Source organism: Hylobates moloch, unplaced genomic scaffold (genome assembly GCF_009828535.3).
Source record: "Hylobates moloch isolate HMO894 unplaced genomic scaffold, HMol_V3 SCAFFOLD_15, whole genome shotgun sequence".
Lineage (NCBI taxonomy): Eukaryota > Metazoa > Chordata > Mammalia > Primates > Hylobatidae > Hylobates > Hylobates moloch.
In genome coordinates this window covers 86,219,328-86,244,514 of record NW_026652290.1, presented here as the reverse complement: position 1 = coordinate 86,244,514, position 25,187 = coordinate 86,219,328, and the positions used below count along the sequence as shown (strand labels likewise).

Sequence of the window (25,187 nt, the reverse complement as noted above, 5' to 3'; positions counted from 1 at the left end):
ACAACCCAATCAGTATTTCCTATGCTAATACAGCTCTTGTCAAGGTTAACCATGATATCCATATTGTCAAATCCAGTGGACAATTCTTAGTGCACATGTTCCTTGACCTACCAGAGCGTTTTTCCACAAATGTGTACCCTCTTTAAGCATACAATTCAATCTTATTGGCTACTCTCCTTTAAAACGCCTTTGTCCCTTGGCTCCCAAAAACCACTCTCTTAGTTTCCTACTTCATTGGCAGCTCCTTCTCAGTCCCCTTTGTTTTTCATACTTTCTCTTAGCTTTATTTATTTTTTAATTAAAAAATTTTATTGATACATAATAATTGTACATTCTTTATAGGGTTGATAATGGTTTGGCTGCAAGTCAAATCTCATCTTCAATTGCAGTTCCCATAATCCCCACATTATGGGAGGGAACCGGTTGGAGGTAGTTGAATCATGGGGGCAGTCTCCCCCATGCTATTCTCGTGATAGTGAGTAACTTCTCATGAGATCTGATGGTTTTATAAGGGGTGTCCTCCTTCACCTGGCTCTCATTCTTCTTTCTCCTGCCACCTTGTGAAGAAGGATGCCTTTGCTTCCCCTTTCGGCATGATTGTAAGTTTCCTGAGGCCACCCCAGCCCTGTGAGTCAATTAAACCTCTTTCCTTTATAAATTACTCAGTCTTGGGTATGTCCTTATAGCAGCGTGAGAATGGAGTACATGTGATATTTTGATACATGCATACAATGTGTAGTGATCAAATCAAGGTAATTAGGATATCTAACACCTCACACATTTATCATTTCTTTGTGTTGGGAACATTCCAAATTCTCTTAGCTTTAAAACCTAGAGTGTCCCAGGGCTCAAACATCAGATGCCTTCTCTATTCAATTTTATCCAGACTCAGAACTTTAGCATTTATCTATTGAAGACTCATACATTTACATCTCCAGCCTAGATCTTTTTCTTGAACCTCAGATTTATATATCAAATTATCTATTTTATATCTACACTTGGAGAACATCTCCTAACTGGTCTCCCTGCTTTCAACTCATGCCTCTTTATAGTTTATTCTCTACAAAGCACACCCAGTGAATGCTATTGAGTATGGATTCATAGACTGTACACTGCACAAAGGCTCCTGGCTGGGATGGAAGAAGAGGGAGGAAGAGACAGCAAAATCCGGTCCATGCTCTGCTAGCTAAGCCATGATCCTGGTGTGGGGCTATAACTGTCCAAAGGAAGGAGCACCATTTTCTAATTCACATAAAGGCATATACTGAATAGAAGCAACTCTGGCCAGACTGACTGATAATATCACACACCCTTGCCTCAAACCCTCCAAAGGCCTTCTGTCTTACTTCATGCAAAAGCCAAAGTGCTAATAATGGCCCATGAAGTCCTGTACAGTCTGGCCTTTCTGATCTAATTGCCTACCACTTGCCTTCTTGCCCACTCATTCTAGCCACATGGTTCTTTGCTATTTCCTAAACCTTCCAAGCACATTCCTGCCTTAAGAAATTGCTATTCCCTCTGCCTTGAATGCTCTACACTCAGAACTTCACAGTTAATTCCTTTACTTACTTCTTGCCTCTCTTCACATGATATCTTATTAGGGGGGCTTTCTACATAAAATAGCAATTCTATTTTGGTATTTTATATCCCTGTTACACTCTTTTATTTCTCTCCATAGCATGCGCCACCTGGTAATGTTATACATTTGTTTATGGTTTTTCTATCTCAAATCCCATTCTCTCTAGATAAGGACAATATTTTACTCCCTGCTGCAATTCTTAGTCCCTAAAACAGTGCCTGGTGCATGGTAGGCATTCAGTAAATACTTACCAAATGAATGAACATCTACGGACTCCAAGAACCTATAATGTCCATGTTTTGAAAAGCTATGGAGCTGGCCGGACGCGGTGGCTCACGCCTGTAATCCCAGCACTTTGGGAGGCCGAGGCGGGCAGATCACAAGGTCAGGAGATCGAGACTATCCTAACACAGTGAAACCCTGTCTCTACTAAAAAAAAAAACAAAAAAATTAGCCGGGCGTGGTGGCGGGCGCCTGTAGTCCCAGCTACTCGGGGGAGCTGAGGCAGGAGAATGGCGTGAACCCAGGAGGCAGAGCTTGTAGTGAGCCGAGCTCGCGCCACTGCACTCCAGCCTGGGGGACACAGCAAGACTCCGTCTCAAAAAAAAAAAAAAAAAAAAAAGAAAAGCTATGGAGCTGTAGCTAACTCAGAAGTTAGGTTCTTAGCTAGGCACAGTGGCTCGTGCCTGTAATTCCAACACTATGGGAGGCCAAGGCAGGAGAATTTTGCTTGAGCCCAGGAGTTCAAGACCAGCCTGGGCAACATAGAGAGACTATGCTGCTTGCTATTTATAAAGTCTATAGTAGTGTACAGTAATATCCCTAGGCCTTCACATTCACTCACCACTCCCTCACTGACTCACCCAGAGCCAATTCCAGTCCTGCAACTTCCATTCACAGTAAGTGCCCTATATAGGTACCATTTTTAATCTCATACTCTATTTTTACCATACCTTTTCTATAACTAGACATGTTTAGATACACAAATACTTACCATTGTGTTATAATTGCTTAGAGTATTCAGTATAGCAACATGCTGTATAGATTTGTAGTCTAGGAGCAATTGGCTACATCATATAGCCTAGGTGCGTTGTAGGTTGTACCATCTGGGGTTGTACAGGTAAATTCTATGATGTTTGCACAACAATGAAATCGCCTAACAATGCATTTTTCAGAACACATCTCTGTCACTAAGTGATGCCTAATTGTAGTTATACTGTATAACATGCAACAGCAAAACATTTACTTTTATTAAATACTCATTAGAATTACTAGAATTCCCATAATTCATTCATTAGTTAAAAGTTGAACAGGAGAGAAGCCTAGATAAGACATCTGTTACTGGTCACCACATGTAACACCATCAGATGATGGCTGATTTGGCTGGAAAATACACAGCTCATCAACCAGAAAGACACAGTTCAGTCATGTTGCACTTTAGGCTGTTCAATATTTGTTTTTTGAGATGGAGTCTCACTCTGTCACCCAGGCTGGAGTGCAGTGGTGTGATCTCAGCTCACTGCAACTTCTGCCTCCTGGGTTCAAGCAATTCTCCTGTCTCAGCCTCCCTAGTACCTGGGATTACAGGTGACCGCCACCATGCCTGGCTAATTTTTGTATTTTAGTAAAGACAGGATTTCACCCTATTGGCCAGGCTGGTCTCGAACTCCTGACCTCAAGCGATCCACCCGCCTGGGCCTCCCAAAGTGCTGGGATTACAGGTGTGAGCCACCGCACCTGTCCATGGTCAATGTTAACATCATCATTTTAACATCAATCTATGATGCCTAAGGAATACTTAAAATAATTTTCATCACACTATTTCTGTATTTACTTTCCTAGTAACACTGGGTATAATAGCAGTATTACACTCAGTTCACAGTGCCATGCAACCTACATACACACAAAAGCTGTTATTTCCCATCATGCCTTCAGAAAAGGGTTACAAAGAGGAAGACAATTAATTTGACCAGAATTACTTGACTTTTTTTCCCTTCTCAGCCATCTGTTGTCCCATACATTAGGGGTTGATACCATTTCCATATTTAAACATTCAAAGAGTTATAATGACCTGGAAGGGCGCCTTGATTCACTGAAGATACAAAAGTCATCTCCATCATCCCATATTCTACTGGAGGCCTTTCTGTTGCCGCCACCTCCACCACCACCACCGCCACCGCCACCACCACCACTCCCATGAGATTTACTGGCGTGACTCCTGCCTCCTCTTCCTCCTCTAGAAGACCCTTTTCCACCTCCTTTGCCTGGCTTGCCTTTTCTTCTTACTGAAGAACTCATTTTCACCTGCAAGAGAAAAAAATTAATGTAGACATCATAAAACCAGACGTGTATGATAATCCTTTGTTTGCCAAATTTATGAATATAGGCTAATTTAAAGAAACAAAGGAAAATGCACATATAAAAAGAGTTGGTCTTAGGGCAGGATTCTGAATCTGTTCCAGTGAAAAAATTTTAAAACTGCACAATAAAAAGAGCCAGCCAGTTTAGGGGTAGTATGGATAAATCCTCACAAAAGATTTATAAGCACTTCTACCTCAGGACTAATATTTAGTGAATGTCTCTGACACAGATTTCTTAACTAAAGATGTACATCATAAACACATGGAGAAGTGTCAAAATACACATGTCTAGGCTTTAATCCTAGATTCTCATCTGGTTAGATCTAATTTAGAGTTTGATTTATTTATTTATTTATTTATTTATTTATTTATTTATTTAGAGATGGAGTCTTGCTCTGTCAACCAGGCTGGACGATCTCAGCTCGCTGCAACCTCTACGTCCTGGGTTCAAGCAATTCTCCTGCCTCAGCCTCTGGAGTAGCTGGGACTACAGGTGCCCACCACCACACCCAGCTAATATTTGTATTTTTAGTAGAGACGGGGTTTTACCATGTTGGCCAGGCTGGTCTCAAGTGATCCGCGCACCTCAGCATCCCAAAGTGCTCGGATTACAGGTGTGAGCCACTGCACCCAGCCTAGTATAGGATTTAAAAAATCCAGTTGAGAAGTTTTCATGTATTTAATATATGTTTTGACAAAATTTAAATTTATATACGCTCTATCAGGAACACAGCTTGGGCTCAGAGATTCTGCCAAAGGCAAAAGGGAAGTAGGCCATAAGACAGATAGCTCCTAATCTTTTTCCAAAGGACTGACTCCATTTACAGTGGAGTGTGGAGAAGTTCAAACCTAAAGGTGCTTTCAAGGTTGTGGGGAAAGGGAGATTACAGGATTAAATGAAGATATAGTTTAGACTGCTGGCCAACTAGTTTGCAGGAAGCAAACCAAGGAATAAGATCACTAGGAAGTTCCTTTTTGGGATTAGAACAAGTATTAAACCGGGATCTCAGAAACTATTGCTTCAAAGAAGCCATATTTTGGTTGGATTAGTTTGTAAAGGAATTTACTCTCCAGAGCATTGTTGAAAACAATTCAGCAATCAACCATGGGCATACCCAAAGCTGTACCTCCCAGAGGAGCAACAACAGAGGCTTAAAATCGTAGGAGGGAAATAGACTTCACTAAAATATTCTAGCCAGTCACTAAAAATTAAACCAGCGAATAACAATAAGAAGCCCCTGAAAGGGAAGAATCAGTACCCAGAGTTGTTACAGTATGTTATCTAAAATGTCCAGTTAACAACAAAAAGTCACAAGGCATGCAAAGAAACACTTAAGTATGACCCATACACTGGAGAGAAAAAGCACAAACTGCCTATGAGTGAGATCAGTTGTCAGATTTAACAGAAAAGGACTTCAAAATAGTCATTATAAGTATGTTCACAGAAATAAAGGAATGCATAATTAAAGCAGTAAAGGAAGGTATGATGACAATGTCATATCAAATTGAGAACATCAGTAAAGAGATAAAAAATTATATACATAAAAAGAACCAAATGGGAATTCTGGAGTTGAAAAGTATAATAATTGAAATTAAAAATTCACTAGAGAAGCTCAACCATAAACATGAACCAGCAAGAGAAAGAACTGATGAACTTGAAGACAGACTGACATTGATTATGCAAGCTGAAAACAGAGAGAATGATAAACGAAGAAAAGTGAACAGAGCCTTGGAAAAATGTGGGACACCATCAAGGGTACCATATACATATAATGAGAATACCAGAAGGAAAGGAAAGAAAGAAAAGAGCAGAAAAAATATTCAAAGAAATAATGGTAGAAAATTTTTCTGATTTATTAAAAAGGAAGCTCAATGGCTCCAACTATTAGAAAATAAACACAGAGATCCACAAAATAGACACATTGCAATAAAAATGTTGAAGGTCAAAAGACAAGGAGAAAATCATGAAAGGAGTAAGAGAAGAACAACTTATCACTTACAAGGGGGAACCCCAATAAAATTAATGACTGATTTCTTCACAGAAGCAATGGAGGGCAGAAGGTAATGACATATATATTTAAAGTACTCAAAGAAAAAAATAGGGCTGGGCATGGTGGCTCACGCCTGTAATTCCAGCACTATGGGAGGCAGAGGTGGGCAGATCACGAGGTCAGGAGATCGAGACCATCTTGGCTAACACAGTGAAACCCCATCTCTACTAAAAATACAAAAAATTAGCCAGGCGTGGTGGCACGCACCTGTAGTCCCAGCTACTCGGGAAGCTGAGGCAGAAGAATCGCTTGAACCTGGGAGACGGAAGATGCAGTGAGCCAAGATCATGACACTGCACTCCAGCCTGGGTGATAGAGCGAGACTCCATCTCAAAAAAAAAAAAAAAAAAAAAAAGAAAAGAAAAGAAAAGAAAAAATAGTTAACCAAAAATCCAGGAAAGCTATCTTTCAAAAATGAACGTAAAATGAAAACTTTCTCAGACAAACAAAACTGAGAGAATTTGTTGCCAATAGACCCACCTCACAAGAAATACTAACAGTTCTTCAAGTTGAAGCAAGTGTCCCTGGATGGTAATTTAAATCTACATGAAAAAACAAACAGTACTGTTAAAGGTAATTGAGTAATTATTTTTAAAAATCCACATTTATATTGGACAGTTATTTATTTGAAAACCAGTATAAATGTATTGTTTCTTCTTTTCTCTGAAATGATTTAAAAAGCAATTATATAAAATAATATGTACATGATGCAATGTTGGGCCTGTAACCTATAAGAAGGTAATATGTATGTAATATATTTGCCAATAACAGCACAACGAAGATTGGTGGGAGCATAATTGTACTGTGCTGAGAAAATGACTACAGACAGTAAAGTAATACTTGTAACAAGTATAGTTGGGTATATAACATTAATAGATATAATATGTATAACAATACTATAAAAAGGAGGAAAGGAATAGAGCTATATAAAAGTAATACTTCTATGTATCTCTCAGTCTGTTTTCTGCTATAACAGAATGCCACAGACTAGGTAATTTATAAACAACAGAAGTTTATTTGGCACATGGTAATGGAGGCTGGGAAGTCCAAGGGCATGATGCTGGCATCTGCCAAGTGTCATCTCATGGTGGAAGATGGAAGGCAGAAGTGGGCACAATACAGAGAGAGGTACCAGCAGCCAGACTTATTTTATAATAACTCATTCTTGCTATAACTAACCCACTACCATGCTAGTGACATTAATCCATTGATAAGGGCTCTGCCCTCATGATCGAATTACCTGTTATTAGGCCCCACGTCCTAACACTGTTGCATTGGAAATTAAAGGTCTAACACATGAACTTTGGGGGTAAACATTCAAACCATAGCAATATTGCTGGAATTAAGCTAGTATAAATCTGAAGCTGTTTATAAACCCCAAAGCAATCACAAAAATACTACATTAGAAAATATTCACTTAATGACTAAATGCAAATGAAAGCATAAAGAACAGAAGAAAAAATAAGACATTGAGACACACAGACATCCAAAAGTAGAATAGAATTAGATGTAATTCCCAGTATACAGATAATAAAAATAAATGTGAGAGAATAAAGCAGTCCAATCAAAAGACAGAGATTGTCAGACTGGATTAAAAAACAGGATCCAAATATATTCTGTCTGCAGGAGAGGCCCTTTAAATTCAAAGACACAATAAATGAAAAGTAAAAGGATGAAAAAAGATGATCCTGCAAACAGCAACTACAAGAAAGGTGGAGTGGCTACGTTAATAGCTGACAAAACAGACTTTAAAGCAAAAAATGTTACTAGAGATAGGGATATTTCTTAATGATAAAAGGGCTAACCCATCAGGAAACGATAACAATTAAAAACACATATGTACCTAATAATAAGGCACCAAAATACACAAAGCAACAACTGACAGAAATGAAGGGAGAATTAGACAATTCAATAATAATAGTAGGAGACTTCAGTACCTCACTTTTAATAATGGTAGAACAACTAGACAGAGGATCAACAAGGAAATAAAAGACTTGAACAACACTCTAACCAACTAGACCTAATAGGTGTCTATAGAACATTCCACCCAACAACAAAATATACATACTTCTCAAGGACACATGAAACATTTTCCAGGATAGATCATGGTAGGTGATAAAAGAAACCTCAATACATTTTTTTTTTTTTTTTTTAGATGGAGTCTCGCTCTGTGGCCCAGGCTGGAGTGCAGTGGCACAATCTTGGCTCACTGCAACCCGCCTCCCAGGTTCAAGCGATTCTCCTGCCTCAGCTTCCCGAGTAGCTGGGACTACAGGTACCCACCACCATGCTCCCCGGCTAATTTTTGTATTTTTAGTAGAGATGGTGTTTCACCATGTTGGTCAGGCTGGTCTCAAATTCCTGACCTCAGGTGATCCGCCCACCTTGGCCTCCCAAAGTGCAGGGATTACAGGTGTGAGCCACCGTGCCCAGCCATAAACCTCAATAAATTTAAAAAGAAAGAAATAATATGAACTATGTTCTCCAACCAAAATGAAATTAGAAATCAAAAGCTAGAAAAAATTTGGGAAACTCACAAATATGTGTATATTAAACTAGGTCTTCCTACGTATTTCTTTCTTCAAAATTCTTGATGATTATACATATGTATTCAGTGTTTATCTTAAGTTTGTCTCTCCTTTCTACTCCCAGAAAGCTCTTTGAAAACAAGACTATGTCTGATTACCACTGTACCCTTAACACAGTGTCTAGCATATGGTAGGAATTCAATATCTATTTGTGGAATGAATGATTGAAGGTTGAAAAAATGACTTATGTGGGAATGGAGATTTGTTCATCTATTTGTTCATTCCACAAATATTTATTGAGCACTTATTATGTGCCAGATCCTGGGGATATAACATCAAAAAAGACAAAATTTCTGCTTCATGAGGCTTACCTTCTAGAGGGTAAGACAGACATTAAACAAATATATATATATTATTACTTAAGTGCTATCAAGGAAAAAAAAACCCTGAGGTGGTTATTTTAGATAGAGTGATTGGGTAAGGCCCCTTTGAGATTTTAAAGGACATCTGGAAGAAATTGAGAGAATGAGCCATGAAATAGTCATCCCTCGGTATACACAGGGGATTGGTTCCAGAACCCCCATGTATACCCAAATCCACAGATACTCAAGTTCTCCAGTCAGCCCTGTAGAACCTGCATAGAGGAAAAGTTGGCCCTCTGTATGTGGGTTTTGCATTCTAGGAATACTGTCTTTTCTTTTTTCTTTCTTTCTTTTTTTTTTTGAGACTGGATCTTGCTGTATCACCCAGGCTGCAGTACAGTGGTATGATCATAGCTTACTGCAGCCTTGATCTCCTAGGCTTAAGCAATCCTCCTGCCTCAGCCTCCTGAATGGTTGGGACCACAGGCGCACCACCACACCCAGCTACTTTAAACATTTTTTAGTAGAGATGAGGTTTCGCTTTGCTGCCCAAGCTGGTCTGGTACTCCTGAGCTCAAGCAATCGTCTCACCTTGGGCTCTCAAAGTGCTGAGATTAACGGCATGAGCCACTGTGCCTAGTTGAAATACTGTATTTTCAATCTGTGTTGGGTTGGAAAAAATCCACCTATAAGTGGAACCGTGTAGTCCAAACCCATGTTGTTCAAATGTCAACTTTACTCACAAAAATGTAGAGTCATTAAAATCTTAACAGGCAAGAAAAATAACAGCTCAGACTGAATTCTGTAAGGTTGTGCACCAATAGTTACCTATTATTTCTTTTTTCTTTTTTTTTTTTTTTTTGAGACGTAGTCTCGCTCTGTCACCCAGGCTGGAGTGCAGTGGCGCAATCTCGGCTCACTGCAAGCTCCGCCTCCCGGGTTCACGCCATTTTCCTGCCTCAGCCTCCTGAGTAGCTGGGACTACAGGCGCCCGCCACCACGCCCGGATAATTTTTTTGTATTTTTAGTAGAGACGGGGTTTCACCGTGTTAGCCAGGATGGTCTCGATCTCCTGACCACGTGATCCGCCCGCCTCGGCCTCCCAAAGTGCTGGGATTACAGGCTTGAGCCACTGCGCCTGGCCATAATTACCTATTATTTCTAAAATTTAGGGAAAGGAAATAACAAATCAGACAGATTAGAACTTCATCTCAAAAACCATGCAGCCTAGGTGAATTTGTGTACTGAGAAACATTAGGAAAAAGCAAGAGGATACTTACTCTGATTCAAAACAAGTTGTCTCACACCAACCCATTAAATGTTACTTTTACAACTAGATCTGAGACATGCGCTTAACATTTGAAACGAAGATTTACTGACTGTAATGCTTTCCAATACCACTCTCCCAGAGTTTTGCAGGAATAGGAATTAGGTTGTATAATCCACGTGGTTAGATTCCACTATCTATTCCATCCAGCCCGGGAAGATTCCAACTATCTTTCTTCACCATGGATACAGGGACCTAAGTCTGGCTGTAAGAGTATTCTTTGTTTGATAGCCAAGGCACTGAAAAGTGACTACACACTACTCTCCTCCCAGGCAGATCTCTGACTGATCACAATATATCCAGCTCTATCCAGATATCCAGATCTCGTATCCTTTTTCGAACTCACATCGTCCCCACTCTTCTCCCCAAAAAAGCCACACAGACGGAGACAGGGAACGGAGCCTGACCCCTTCAATCAACTCCTTAGCCTGCTCCAAGCCTGAATTTCACGCCCCGCCCCCGCCGGCCCCCACCTGCAGTTTGCAGCGGCAGAGCTCGCCTTGGTCCGGTAGCAGGGCCTGGGATCCTGCTGGTCCAGATTCACCGGCCCCAGGCAGACAGAATGAAACACACTGGGCCGCGATGCTCCTCAGATCCCGACCACTCCTGGAGCAGGAGGCGGCAGACACACTGACAAACAGGGTGACGCGCAGACCGTGCGCACAACGCGCATCACTTGTCCGCAGAAGTGGAAGACGTACCTGGCTCGCAGAGTTGGGTCCCGAGCCGGCTGTCGGGAGGTGCTGCCCAAGGGTCAGAGGTCCAAACTGGGCTTGGCCACCCTCACGGTTCTCACTTAGAGCAGCCCTGCGGCGGCCCAGCTGCAGCGGCACAGCCCCGGCGCCTTCTGATTGGCTCAGCTTCAGCCCCTCGCGTATTCGCTTCCGGGTGAGAGGTGCCCGGTCGCCCCAGCAACCAAGTCGCACCTGGAGCTGTCCTAGCGCCTAGTTCTCTCCCGGCCGCAGAGCTGGCGGCCCACGGGGAGTCGCAGAGTTTGGAAGATTTCTCTAACACCTCTCGGCCAAGTGAGTGCCCCTCCTTCTAACGACCCAGGCAGAGAAGGGCTCCTTTAAGTCGAACTAGCGTGGAGTCAGAACCTGCTTGGCTCCCGGTAACTCCTGTGGGTGTGTGACATGTTTCCTGACCGTCTAGCCGAGGGGCACGGGGGAACCTCTGGTCTGGGAATCTAGCTCTGATTCTGTTGTTAATTCGCTGTTGAGACACCCGAGGCGCGTGCCAACCTCCCTGGGCCTCAGTTTCCACTACGGTGCCGGGCGGTCTCTGTGAGGTTCCCTCTAGCTCTGACATTCCCAAGTTTCGAATGTAGAACATTTTAGCGGCAATTGAAAACAGTCCATTTTCTGATATGATTACGTTTAATGTTCTGCTTCATAGGCACTTAACGATTCCTTCCGAAGTGCCCTTCATTCACTAGACGTTCTGTTACTATTAGTACTAAATACGGAGTCGGACAGTAGGGTGACAAGAGATTTGACTAATCTGCCATCCGTGTCCTGGAGGAACTGGGTGGGATAGGGGATCCCGATCCAAAAGCATGGTTTTAATAGAACCTTAAGTACTACAGTAGGAATAGGCCCAGAGTGCCGTGGGGGTTCCTGAAGGAGTCTGAAGTTGACAAGTAATGAGAGGAAAGTCTTTGTGGGAGAGCCCACACCTGAGCTGGGGCTACAAGAAAACAATAGCTAATATTTACAGAGTTTAGACACTGGGCTAAGTGTTTTAACTAGATTAGCTCATTTACTTAATTTGCCCCATCTAAGGATGAGGAATCTGAGGCATAAGATAATTATTTGTCCAAGGCCAAAGAAAATGGTGGAGTCTGGATGCAAAGCTAGGTAGTCCGATGCCGGAGCATGAATCCCTAACTACTACACTCTATTTTGCCAACTATTGAGGATGAATAGCAGTTAACCAGGTAAAGAAGAGAAGGGTGTTCCACCCAGAGTACAGCATGGCATCTGTGGGAAACTACAAGCAGATCTGGTAATCTAGTTAATTATCATTAGTTAAACACTTAGAAAGTAGCTCTGGCGCCTGTAGTTCAGCTACTTGGGAGGCTGAGGCAGGAGAATGGCGTGAACCCGGGAGGTGGAGGTTGCAGTGAGCCGAGATCAAGCCACTGCACTCCAGCCTGGGCGACAGAGCGAGACTCTGTCTCAAAAAATAAATAAATAAATAAATAAATAAATAAATAAATAAAATAAGAAAGAAAGTAGTTCTGTGTCCCTGCTCTCCTGGAATTTCAAATCTTGCAGACATGTAAATAACTAATTAATGAGCATACATGGCAATTTCTATATACCACCATACTTCACCCTTTATCCACAACCAAATCTTAGAAATTATAGGGAAAAAATGAGCAAACATAACTAAATTCATATTTTTCTAAGATTTAGTGTTAGTGTCTATATTTAACCCTAAAGGAGATCAGAATTCTAGCAAGATTGCTCTCTATCCTCCACACCATTTCCATATTGATATTACCTGAGTTTTAGTTACAGATTCTTTTTTTTTTTTTTTTTTTTTAGTTTTTAATTTTGGTGCAGATTGAATCTCACTGTGTTGCCCAGGCTGGTCTCAAAGTCCTGGGCTCAAGCATTCCTCCCACCTCACCCACCCAAAGTGTTGGGATTACAGGCATGAGCCACCAGATTCTATTTTTAAAACTTAATTCTTTTTTATTTATTTATTTTTAAGACAGAGTCTTGCTGTCTCACCCAGGCTGGAGGGCAGGGTGTGATCAGACTCACTGCAGCCTTCACTTTCTGGGCTCAAGCGATCCTCCCGCCTCAGCCCCTCAAGTAGCCTGGATGACAAGCATGCAACACCACACCTGGCTAATTCTTGTATTTTTTGTAGAGACTGGGTTTCACCATGTTGCCCAGCTGGTCTCGAACTCCTCAGCTCAAGCAACCCACCCGCCTCAGCCTCTCAAAGTGCTGGGATTCCAGGCATGAGCCAGTAATTCATCCTACCAGTGTGCCTGCCAGTTTCCATGATTTTAGACTGGTAGTTTCGTTGGATGTAGAATATTAGGTTGAAAATAATTTTGTCTCGGAATTTTAAAGACATCGTGCCATTTTTTTTTTAGAATCCACTGTTGCTAATGTCAGTCCTTTGTAGTTTATTGTAGGTAATCTGGTTTTTGTTTGCTTGTTTTTAACTGGCCTAACTGGCCTTTGGTCTTTATGTCATGAAATTTTACTGTAACCTGACTAGGTGTGGGATTTTGCTTCGTTTCCATTTGTAGTCCAAGCAGTCATTTTCTTCAGTTCTGAGAAAAATTTGGCTATTTATTCAAATATCCCTTATTCTTTCCCTCTGGAATTCTTATTACACTGACAGCAGCATTTTGGATCCACTTTCCACTGTTTTTTAAAATTTTTATTTTTTTTTATTTTTTATTTTTATTTTTATTTTTTTTTATTTTTATTTTTTATTTATTTTTTTTTTTTTGAGACGGAGTCTTGCTCTGTCGCCCAGGCTGGAGTGCAGTGGCGCGATCTCGGCTCACTGCAAGCTCCGCCTCCCGGGTTCACGCCATTCTCCTGCCTCAGCCTCTCCGAGTAGCTGGGACTACAGGCGCCCGCCACCACGCCCGGCTAATTTTTTGTATTTTTGGTAGAGACGGGGTTTCACCATGGTCTCGATCTCCTGACCTCGTGATCCGCCCGCCTCGGCCTCCCAAAGTGCTGGGATTACAAGCGTGAGCCACCGCGCCCGGCCTGTTTTTTAAAATTTTTAAAATTCTTTGTGCTACTTTCTTTTTTTTTAATTAAAAAAATTTTTTTCCAGCCATCTCACTCACACTTTATGCTACTTTCTAAGCACATTTTTCAACTTAATGTTCCAGTTCACTAATTTGTTTTCAATTGTATCTATTCTGCTATTCATCCCTTCTAAGAAGTTTTATTTCACCAATTATATTATTCATTTCCTGGATTGCTAATTGTTTTTTGTTTTTTATAATCACCTGTTCCTATTTCAACGATACTAATACTCTCCCTTTCTTTCTGAGGATATTACAGTTTAAGTCTTCTACCTATTGTGTTAACTCTGTTTCCTCAGTGATGAGCCTCCAGCCTTTCTCAACTGGCACCTAAATTAATTTTTAAATTCCCTTGCCCCACCCATAAAGACTCTGATTCAGTAGATGTAGGGTAGAGAGAAGAAACTTAGAAGCATCTCAGGTGATTCTGAAGGATGGGCCTGCATACCCCGTCTACATAAGTTTTCTTCAGTATCGGAAAATACAGTTTCTAATGTTTTAGTCCACTGAGTGTCCAGGGATCTGAGGCCCAGAGTCCCCCTCAGTCTTGTGGTCCTCTTCCTTTTTCACTTGGTTTCCATTCCAGTCTCATTCTGTGTGGACCTACCAGCCCTTCCCCACTTGTTATCTTTATTTTCCATTTCTTCCTACTGCCAATTTAAAGATTCCTCACTCCACCTTACCTCTGTGGGACAATCAGTAAATCATATGGGCTACCAAAGAGAAATAAAAATATATCCACACAAAAATCTGTACACCAATTTTTTTTTTTACTCCTAGGAAGCTGTATGTTTTAAAAATGTACATCAATGTTTATAGCAGTATTATTCATAATGGCCCCAAACTGGAAGCAACCTACATGTCCATGAACTGGTGAATGAATAAACAAAATATGCTATTTCTGTACAACATATTTATACAATATACTTGGCTATAAAAAGGAATGAAGTACTGATACACGATACAACATGGATGAGCCTTGGAAACATTAAGCGAAAAGAGCCAGACATAAAGGACCATATATTGTATGATTTCATTTATAAGAAATGTCCAGAATAGGCAAATCCCTGAGGCAGAAAGTAGATTAGTGGTTGCCAGGGGTTTGGGGTTGTGGGGTGAGGGGTGTTTGAGGGGAGTCATAATGGGTAACTTCTAATGGGTACAGAGTTTCTTTCTGGGATGATTAAAATATTCTAAAATCAGATTGTGATGATAGTTGCACAACTCTGAATATACTAAAAAACATCAAATTGTATTTTTTAAAGGGTAGATTTTGTGGTGTGTGAATTATATATTAATAAAGCTATCATAATAAATACATTTTAAAAGAGATCATCTAGGCAAAATTGTTTATTTCCCCAGGACCCTACATTAGACAATGGAAATGCCAAGTAATCATTATATGATGTGATCTTGAGAAGTAAGTCCATTTGGATAGTGCTGAAAGCACATTGGTTATAGGTCTTATGACATAAGAATATTTACACTTGGTTGGGTGTGGTGGCTCACATCTGCAACCCCAGCACTTTGGGAGGCTGAGGTGGGAGGATCGCTTGAGCCCAGGAGTTTGAGACTGGCCTCGGCAACGTAGTGAAACCTTGTCTCTATCAAAAAAAAAGTAAACTTATGTCATTCTTTTTAAATCTTTTAAAACAGCTTCAGAAGTGTATAAGATCAGCTTTATCTTTCCAAATGGAGACAAGTATGGTAAGCATACACTTCAATTACTTTTTCTGTACAGAAAATTAAATAGCTTAGGAATAAAAAACTGAGACCGTTAAATTTTGTAATACTACCATTAGGATATTAACTTTATTAACTAAAATAACAGAAATCCTAACAGATAAAGAGATTTTAAAATCAAAACTCCAATGTTAACTCTAGACGGTATGCCTTGGAAATCTATGGGATCTGTCAATTTTCCTGGCCCTTAAGTCTCAATTGTTACAAGATGTTCTATGTCCGTGGATTTACTCATCTCCGGTCTCACTGGTTTCAGTGCCAGGGAGCCAAAGAAACCCATGAGGTGTAGTTGCGATTAGGCCCAGACATAACTATTCTCATTTATAATCTTCAGTACTTCTCCTTTGTTTAGATGGTGACTGTACAAGAACATCTTCTGGAATCTACGAGAGAAATGGAATAGGTATTCATACCACTCCTAATGGGATTGTCTACACAGGAAGCTGGAAAGATGACAAGGTATTATTGTTGTTTTTAATACTGGCAGTGGATAAATAACCCTGTGGGTTTAGTGATTCCAGGCATTTCACCATTAATCAAAAACTCCTATAATGAGTAGACTATATAATAAAAATAACAAATGATCATATTAACACATATTAACTTATGAGTAATATTAAACTCACTGCAGAGAGCTTATCATCGTTATTATCTTTCTCATCTCCTATTCATTGAGTAAAGCTGAATCCGTTACATAATTTTCTCATTTAATCCTCATAATAACCTCATGAGATAGGTACCATTAATACTCTATTTTACAAATGAGGAAAATCAGGCTCAGGTTTCTTGCCTAGCTAGTAAATGATAAAACAGGAAAGTATGCCCACGTCTGCTTGAATCCAAATTTGAATTCTTAACAACTGCTTTGTACTGGTTTCCTGAACTAACTAAACTGGTTGCACTTTAAGGTTTCTGATACATTCAGGGTATATTGAGGATCCCTATTATCTTCATCATGGACCCCCTGATGTTCAAATGTCCCAGATCCAGAACATTAGATTTAGTGGGCTTCGCAGATAGATACAGATGAAGGAAAATGATAAAAATGTTATCTATACTATGGAAATAAAGGACAATACAAAGTTGATTAAGTAATAATTAGCAGATGATAGACTTATATTTGTATGTTTTTTAAAGGTTCTTGGGAAACTGAAGATTAGTTTCTAAGGTAATTTCCTTTGTTACAAACAGATGAATGGTTTTGGAAGACTTGAGCATTTTTCAGGAGCAGTATATGAAGGACAATTTAAGGATAATATGTTTCATGGACTGGGGACTTACACATTCCCAAATGGGGCAAAGTATATTGGAAATTTCAATGAAAATAGGTAAGCTTAAAATAAAAAAAAAAAAATCACTGCAATTCTAAAAGATTCTTTTCTGGTATGTTTGCTTAAATACTTATTTATTTATTTATTTATTGAGACAGAGTCTCACTCTGTCATCCAGGCTGGAGTGCAGTGGAGTGATCTTGGCTCACTGCAACCTCTGCCTCCCGGGTTCAAGTGATTCTCCTGCCTCAGCCACCCAAGTAGCTGGGTCCAAAGACGTGCACCACCTCACCCAGCTAATTTTTGTATTTTCAGTAGGGATGGGGTTTCACCGTGTTGGCCAGGCTGGTCTAGAACTCCTGACCTCAAGTGATCTGCCTGCCTCGGCCTCCCAAAGTGCTGAGATTACAGGCATGAGCCACTGTGCCCAGCTGCTTAAATACTGTATTTACTTAATTCTAAATATTCTTTTATGATATAGTTTCTAAAAATTGTTGGAGGCCAGGTGTGATGGCACAGCACCTCAAACATCGTTGATAGTCAAGAAATATTTATTGAATAAGTGAAGTAATTAAGCTAGATAACCAATGTAAACTTTTCATTTTTTTTAACTCATTATTTTGGTTTTGTGTGAACCTAGATTATGTGATCCTAAAATCTTGGACACCAAATAATTGTTTGTGTTTGTTTGGAATAGTACGTGGTTTGTTTTTTTTTTGGTTTTTTTTTTGGTAGGATATGAAAGCAGGATGCTGGGTTTAAAAGCAAAGCTTGAAAGTAGAGGATATAGTGCTTCAGACATAGTATATATTATGCTAGAAAATCTTATGTCTGGACTGTAAATTATTCATCTTTGTTAATGAAAAACTTATTTTCTACTATTACAGGGTGGAAGGTGAAGGGGAATATACTGATATCCAAGGACTAGAATGGAGTGGTAACTTTCATTTTACAGCTGCTCCAGACCTGAAATTAAAGCTTCACATGTAGATGTGCTTCACATGTAGATGTGATGTTAAATTAAAGTTGAAATGTAGTAATTGAAGCTTTTAGTTGTAAGAAAAGCAACTTAATCTGTTATTTGAAATGACTTCATACACTACCCCTATAAGTTTGCCAATAAAACCATCACTTACTTACACCTTTTTGAACTTTATATTCATTGTCTTAACAATTAGTTTAAAATAAATTACATGATTCAATTCAGTCTGCTTGTTATAATAACTATGGCAGAACCATCCAAATCTTGGCAAAGTTGATTTCCAATCTGCTGTTTGAGTTTTGTCATCTTTTTTTTTTTTTTTTTTTTCTAATTTGTGCTTGTGTGTCCTGGTCAACATCTGACCTCTTTAAAAAAAAACTTTTTTTTTTTTAGGCTGTAATACATTTTATTTGTTTATTATTATTTTCTAACTTTTATTTTAGGTTCAGGCATACATGTGCAGGTTTGTTATACAGTAAACTCATGTCACAGGGTTTGTTATACAGATTATTTTGTCCCCCAGGTACTAAGCATAGTACCCAATAGTTATTTTTTCTGATCCTGTCCCTCCTCCCAACCTCTATCCTTGGGTAGCCCCAGTGTCTGTTGTTCCTTTCTTTGTGTCCATGAGTTCTCATCATTTAGCTCCCACTTATAAGTGAGAACATTCGGTGTTTGATTTTCTGTTCCTGTTCTGTTAGTTTGCTAAGGATAATGAACACAATTTTAAGTGTACAATACATTATTGTTGACTATAAGCACAATGTTGTACAGCAGATCTCTAGAGCTTATTCATCTTGCTTGACTGAAACTTCACAGCCTTTTATTAGTTACCTCTTATTTTCCCATTACCCCAGCCCCTGGTAACCATTATTCTACTCTTTGATTCTATGAATTTGACTATTTTATTTTTCTTATTTTTTATTTTTTTGAGGTGGGGTTTCACTCTTTTTGCCTAGGCTGGAGTGCAGCAGTGTGATCTCGGCTCACTGCAACCTCTGCCTCCTGGGTTCAAGCTTATTCTCCTGCCTCAGCCTCCCGTGTAGCTGGGATTACAGGCACGTGCCACCATGCCCAGCTAATTTTTGTATTTTTAGTAGAGATGGGGTTTCACCATGTTGGCCAGGCTGGTCTCGAACTCCTGATCCACCCGCCCTCGGCATCCCAAAGTGCTGGGATTACAGGCGTGAGCCACCCCACCCGGCCAAATTTGACTATTTTAAATACCTCATACTTAAAAGTGTAATCATACAGTACTGGTCTTTCTGTGACTGGCTTATTTAGAATAATGTCCTCAGGGTTCATCCATGTTGTCACAAATCACAGGATTTCTCTTTTAAGGCTGAATAGTATTCCATCGTATGTATATACCACATTTTCTTTATTCATTGTGGTGGACTGCTACTATATGAGTCAGCAATCCTACTTCTGGGTGTTTATCCAAAGGAATTGAAGCCAGGTGCGGTGGCTCATGCCTGTAATCCCAGTACTTTGGGAGGCCAGGCAGGCCAGGAGTTGAAGACCAGCCTGGCCAACATGGTGAAACCCCGTCTCTACTGAAAATACCAAAAAATTAGCCAGGCATGGTGGACATTTAGTTTGTTTCCACATCTTGACTATTGTGAATAGTGCTGCAGTGAACATAGGAGTACTAATATTTATTTGACATCTTGATAGCAATTCTTTTTTTTTTTTTTTTTTTTTTGAGACAGAGGAGTCTCACTCTGTTGCCCAGGCTGGAGTGCAGTGGCATGATCTCGGCTCACTGCAACCTCTGCTTTGTGGGTTCAAGCAATTCTTGTGCCTTGGCCACCCGAGTAGCCGGGATTACAGGTGTGCTTCACCACCGCTGGCTAATTTTTTGGTATTTTAAGTAGAGACGGGGTTTCACCATGTTGGCCAGGCTGGTCTTGAACTCCTAGCCTGCCTGGCCTCCCAAAGTGCTGGGATTACAGGCATGAGCCACTGCACCCAGCTTCAATTCTTTTGGATAAACACACAGAAGTAGGATTGCTCACTCATATAGTAGTTTTTTTGTTGTTATTTATTTATTTATTATTATTATTATTTTAATGTGGACCACTTCACAAATTTGCATGTCATCTTTGCACAGGGACCATGCTAATCTTCTCTGTATCATTCCAATTTTAGTATGTGTTCTGCCAAGGCAAGCACAGTAGTTATATTTTTAATCTCTTGAGGAGCCTCCATAGCATTTACCATAGCAGCTACACCGTTTTGCATTCCCAGCAACAGTGGGCAAGTGTATAGTAACCCAGTTCTTCCCACTTTCTTTCTGTGCCCTTACTGAAAATCAGAGTACCTTGACTGCTCTGTGACCCAGCTGGCTACAGGTTTTTCTCAGCAGGCTCGAACCCAAACTGGGCCTTGAACATTCCCAAGCACTGAGAAAGGTGTTTGGGTTGTTGCTCAAAACACTGAAACTGGCCCCTAGCCCTGAGCCAAATTTCTCAAACTGTCATAGAAACTCCAGACTCTGATCCCCTTGCTGCAGACATACCTGGGTAGAACATTCCTTTTCTCTCTCAGCGATTGCTGTAGCACTCTGCAAGGAAGTTTCCCTAATAAATTCTTTGGACCGATCACCCTAGAGCTTAGAGTTTTTTCCTTTGGTATTCCAGCCAGCCCTATCTCAGGACAGTTGGAGACTCCCTTGTGGGAAGTCCCCCTGCCACTGCTTTTGGGGTGATTCCAGCCAAGGATTTGAGGGTTTAGAGAGACAAAACAGCAAGGGTTCAATTTCTCCACCTCCTTAGCATTTGTTTTTTGTTTTTGATGATAGCCATCCTGTCTGGTATAAGGTGGTATCTCATTGTGGTTTTCATTTCTATTTCTCTGATAATTAGTGACATTGAGCATTTTTCCAAATACCTATTGACCATTTATATGTCTTCTTTGGAAAAATGTCTATTCAGTTCCTAATCCATTTTTAAATCACTTAGTATTTTCTACCATTGAGTTGTAAGAATTCCTTATATATTTTACAGATTAAATCCTGATCTGATATATGATTTGCAGATATTTTCACCCATTCTGTAGGTTGTTACCTTTTCACTCTGCTGACTGTTTCCTTTGCTGTGCAGAAGATTTTGGTTTGTTATAGTCCCACTTGTTTATTTTTTGTTTTGTTGCCTGTGCTTTTGGTGTCATTATCCATGAAATCATTGCCAAGATCCATGTCATGAACATTTTCTCCTGTTTCCAACAACACATGGAAAGGGTCATATGCCATGACCAAGTGAGATTTATCCCTGGGATGCAAAGATAGTTCAACATACGGAAATCAACTAATGTGATATTCCACATTAACAGAATAAAGGATTAAAATCACATAATCAGCTCAACAGATGCAGAAAAAGCATTTACCAAAATTGAGCACCTGTTCGTTATTTTAAAAAAACCTCTTAACAAATTAGGAACAGAAGGAAATTACCTAAACATAACAGAGATCGTATATAAAAAGCCCACAGCTAACATCATACTCAACAGTGAAAAATTGAAAAGCTTTTACTCTAAGATTGGGAGCAAGGCAAGGATGCTAACTCTTGTCACTTCTATCTTTAATAAAGTATACATTAAAGGAGACTGTCAAGAAAATGAAAATGCCATCCTCACAATGCGATAAAATACTTGCAAATCATATCTGATTGTCAGAAATTTGCTTAATATAGTCACTGCCTCAGCATCCATTTTTAGGCCTGACATAAGTTGTCTGACGTCCAGTCATATCCCATTACTCTTGGCCTAGTTAAAACTTTCCTTCCCCTTGTAGTTGTTTGCAATACAGCCCACTTGTTCCTTACCCTGCTGACCCAAAACCCAACACATCCCACAGGTGCTGACTATGATAAAACCTAAAGGCCAAAATAAGTCATGCAAAAATAAGTTCCCCCTTTCCACGTGTTTTCTTTAAACTAGCCAATCCACAACCCCAGAGGGAAAGCCTAAGGGATAACATCCATGGACCTTAATAAAGGCATAGTCCTGTGGTCCTCTCTCTCACCCCCACCCCACTGGTTGAGCTCACCGCTACCTCCAGATTTCCAGAAACCATAGCAATAAAAATTATGACACTGATAAAAAGTCTAGTTTCCAAAATTTATAAAGAACTTTTACAACCCAACAATTAAAAAAACCTCAATTTTTAAAATGGGCAAAGAGGCGGGGGCAGTGGCTCACACCTGTAATCCCAGCACTTTGGGAGGCTGAGGCAGGCGGATCACCTGAGATCAGGAATTCAAGACCAGCCTGGCCAACATGGTGAAACCCCATCTCTACTAAAAATACAAAAAATGGCTGGGCATGATGGCAGGCACCTGTAATCCCAGCTGCTCAGGAGGCTGAGGCAGGAGAATCGCTTAAGCATGGTAGGTGGAGGTTGCAGTGAGCCGAGATTGCGCCATTGCACTCCAGCCTGGGCTACAGAGCGAGACTCCCATCTCAAAAAAAAAAAAAAAAAAAAAAGGCAAAGAATTTGAACAGATGTTTCTCTGAAGGAGATATACAAATGGCCAATAAGTAAACAAAAAGATGCTTAACATCCTTACTCTTCAGGGAAATGCACCTTAAACCCACAAACCCATCGTGAGATACCACACCAACTGGGATAGCTATTTTTATTTTATTATTATTATTTTATTTTATTTTAAGTTCTGGGGTACATGTGCAGGATGTGTAGGTTTATTACATAGGTAAATGTGTGCCATAGTGGTTTGCTGCACTTATCAACCCATCACCTAGGTATTAAGCCCAGCAAGCATTAGCTATTTTTCCTGATGCTCTCTCTTCCCCCACTCCCGCAACATGTGTGTTGTTCTCCTCCCTGTGTCCATGTGTTCTCATCGTTCAGCTCCCACTTACAAGTGAGAACATGCATTGTTTGGTGGGATAGCTATATTTAAAAAAAAAAAAAAACAGACAATACAAAGATTGGCAATGATGTGGGGAAACTGGAGCCCTCACACATTTCTGGTGGGAATATAAAATGGTGCAGCTGCTGTGGAATACAGTTCCTCAAAATATTAAACATCGAGTTACTACATGACTCAGCAGTGCCTAGGTATGTACGCAAGGGAATTGACTTGCACACGAATGTTCATAGCAGCATTATTCATTGCTATAGTCTGAATGTGTCCCTCCAGAATTCATGTTTAAACCTAATTTCCTCACGCCTGTAATCCCAGTACTTTGGGAGGCCAAGGTGGGTGCATCATTTAAGGTCAGGAGTTTGAGACCAGCCTGGCCAACATGGTGAAACCTCCTCTCCACTAAAAATACAAAAATGAGCCAGGCGTGGTGGTGTGTGCTTGTAATCCCAGCTACTCGGGAGGCTGAGGCACAAGAATTGCTTGAAACTGGGAGGTGGAGTCTGCAGTGAGCCAAGATGGCGCCACTGCACTCCAGCAGGGGTAACACAGTGAGACTCTGTCTAAAAACAACGACAACAACAACAAAAACCTAATCTCTACTGTGGTAGTATTAAGAGTTGAGGCCTTTAGGAGGTGATTAGGTTATAAGGACAGAGCCCTCATGGATGGGATTAGTGCCCTTATAAAAGAGATATGAAGGAGATTGCTTGCTCTTCTGTCACAAGGGAATGCTGCAAGAAGGTACTATCTTTGAAGAAGAGAGCAAGTCCTTATTGGACACTAAATCTGCTAGTGTCTTGATCTTGGACTTAACAGCCTCCAGAACTGTGAGCAATACATTTCTGTTGTTTACAAATTACCCTGTCTAAGGTATTTTCTTATAGCAGTTCAAATGGACTAAGACATTTATAATAGCCCCAACTGGAAACAATCCAAATGTCCATCAACTAATGAATGTATAAACAAAATGACCACATAATGGAATATTATTCAGCCATAAAAAATGAAGTACTGATACTACAACATGGATGAACTTCAAAAACACTGTACTGGCCAGGCAGGGTGGCTTATCCTGTAATCCCAGCACTTTGGGATGCCAAGGTGTGTGGATAGCTTGAGTCCAGGAGTTTGAGACCAGTCTGGGCAGCATGGCAAAATCCCATCTCTACAAAAAATACAAAAATTAGCCAGGTGTGGTGGCACATGCCTATAGTCCCAGCTACTTGGGAGGACTGCTTAAGCCCAGGAGGCAGAGGTTGCAGTGAACGAAGATCATGCCACTGCACGATCCAGGATGGGTGACAGAGCCAAACCTCATCTCAAAAACAACAAACAAACAAACATTGTACTAAGTAAAAGAAGCCAGTCACAAAAGGCCACATATTATATGATTCCATTTATGTGAAATGCTCTGAATAGGCAAATCCTTAGGGACAGAAAATAGATTAGTGGTTGCCAGGGGAGGAAGGAATTGGGAGGCATGAGGTTTCTAGAATTAGACAGTGGTGATGGTTGCACAGTCTTGAAAATATACTAAAAACCACTGAATTGTTCACTTAACAGGGACAAATTTTATGTATGATATGTAAATTATGTCTCAATTTCTTAAAAAGTAGATCTGTATGTTGTCATATATTCTATGTCCAGAAAACTTCTTTACTTTTTACATAAAATAATTTAAAAATTACCAGAGCAGTATATGTCAACTACATTTTAAAAATTACAATAAAGGCCTGAATGTTTTTGCTGAAACTCTATATTCTAAAACTGACAAAAAATAGTGTACGCAATAGATAACTTCTTTGTCATATTTCTCTATTCAAAATCTTGTGAATATTTGTATTTCTCAGTATGTTATTGCCAAAAAATGTATATTGTTATTTTTTGCTGTACTGGCACAAATTTGGGTTACAATGTCTTCTAAAATGTTAAAATTGGCATTCTTGTTAGTTTATCATAATATAGCTTTATGGCTAATTTCAAAAGACCCTATTTGTAAGTTTTCAAAGATACATTTTAAGAATTGGACATTTTTGCATATGTTGCTTAACATTAGCTGGCATGGCTTTAGAATTAAATATTATTATTATATGGAAATTTATGAAGAGATAAATACTGGACAAGTTAAGATAAGGTGAGAAGATGTTTTCAGGGACCAGGACATATAATTTAAATTCAAAAACTTCTGGAAAATATAGAAAAGTATTTGCTTTGCTGCAAACTAAATTTTCCCTAATTTTTTTCAATTTATTTAAGGCAGCAAGATATATATTTTACTCTTAAAATATTTAACTTGTATTGCTAT

General features: G+C 39.9%; 2 protein-coding genes and 1 non-coding gene across 7 annotated transcripts in view; 1 reads left to right on the top strand and 2 right to left on the bottom strand.

Moving 5' to 3' along the window:
- The window catches only part of DHX57 (DExH-box helicase 57), an 81,169-nt gene extending 70,113 nt beyond the window's left edge, over positions 1 to 11,056 (bottom strand). For 2 of the 5 annotated variants that reach the window (XM_032176938.2, XM_058428694.1), the window contains exons 1-2: positions 10,909 to 11,039; positions 3,651 to 3,883 (exon numbers count right to left, since the gene is read on the bottom strand). In XM_032176938.2, the coding sequence (XP_032032829.1) occupies positions 3,651 to 3,877 (227 nt within the window). In that variant the 5' untranslated portion in view covers positions 3,878 to 3,883; positions 10,909 to 11,039. Of the gene's footprint in view, positions 1 to 2,573; positions 2,734 to 3,650; positions 3,884 to 10,680; positions 10,793 to 10,908 lie in introns of those variants that run through there. The other 3 variants (XM_032176937.2, XM_058428692.1, XM_058428693.1) reach the window with 3 other exon arrangements.
- Positions 10,790 to 18,152, top strand: MORN2 (MORN repeat containing 2). The gene is made up of 6 exons (XM_032176934.2): positions 10,790 to 10,960; positions 11,103 to 11,232; positions 15,654 to 15,704; positions 16,093 to 16,199; positions 16,932 to 17,068; positions 17,899 to 18,152. Exons 1-6 carry the CDS (start codon positions 10,790 to 10,792, stop codon positions 17,999 to 18,001), a joined length of 699 nt encoding a protein of 232 aa, XP_032032825.2. The 3' UTR covers positions 18,002 to 18,152.
- A 1,909-nt stretch (positions 18,153 to 20,061) lies between these two features.
- Positions 20,062 to 20,168, bottom strand: LOC116484444 (U6 spliceosomal RNA). Its single transcript, XR_004252601.1, has one exon. It is a non-coding gene; the product is annotated as a U6 spliceosomal RNA (small nuclear RNA).
- Between the last annotated feature and the right edge of the window lie 5,019 nt (positions 20,169 to 25,187).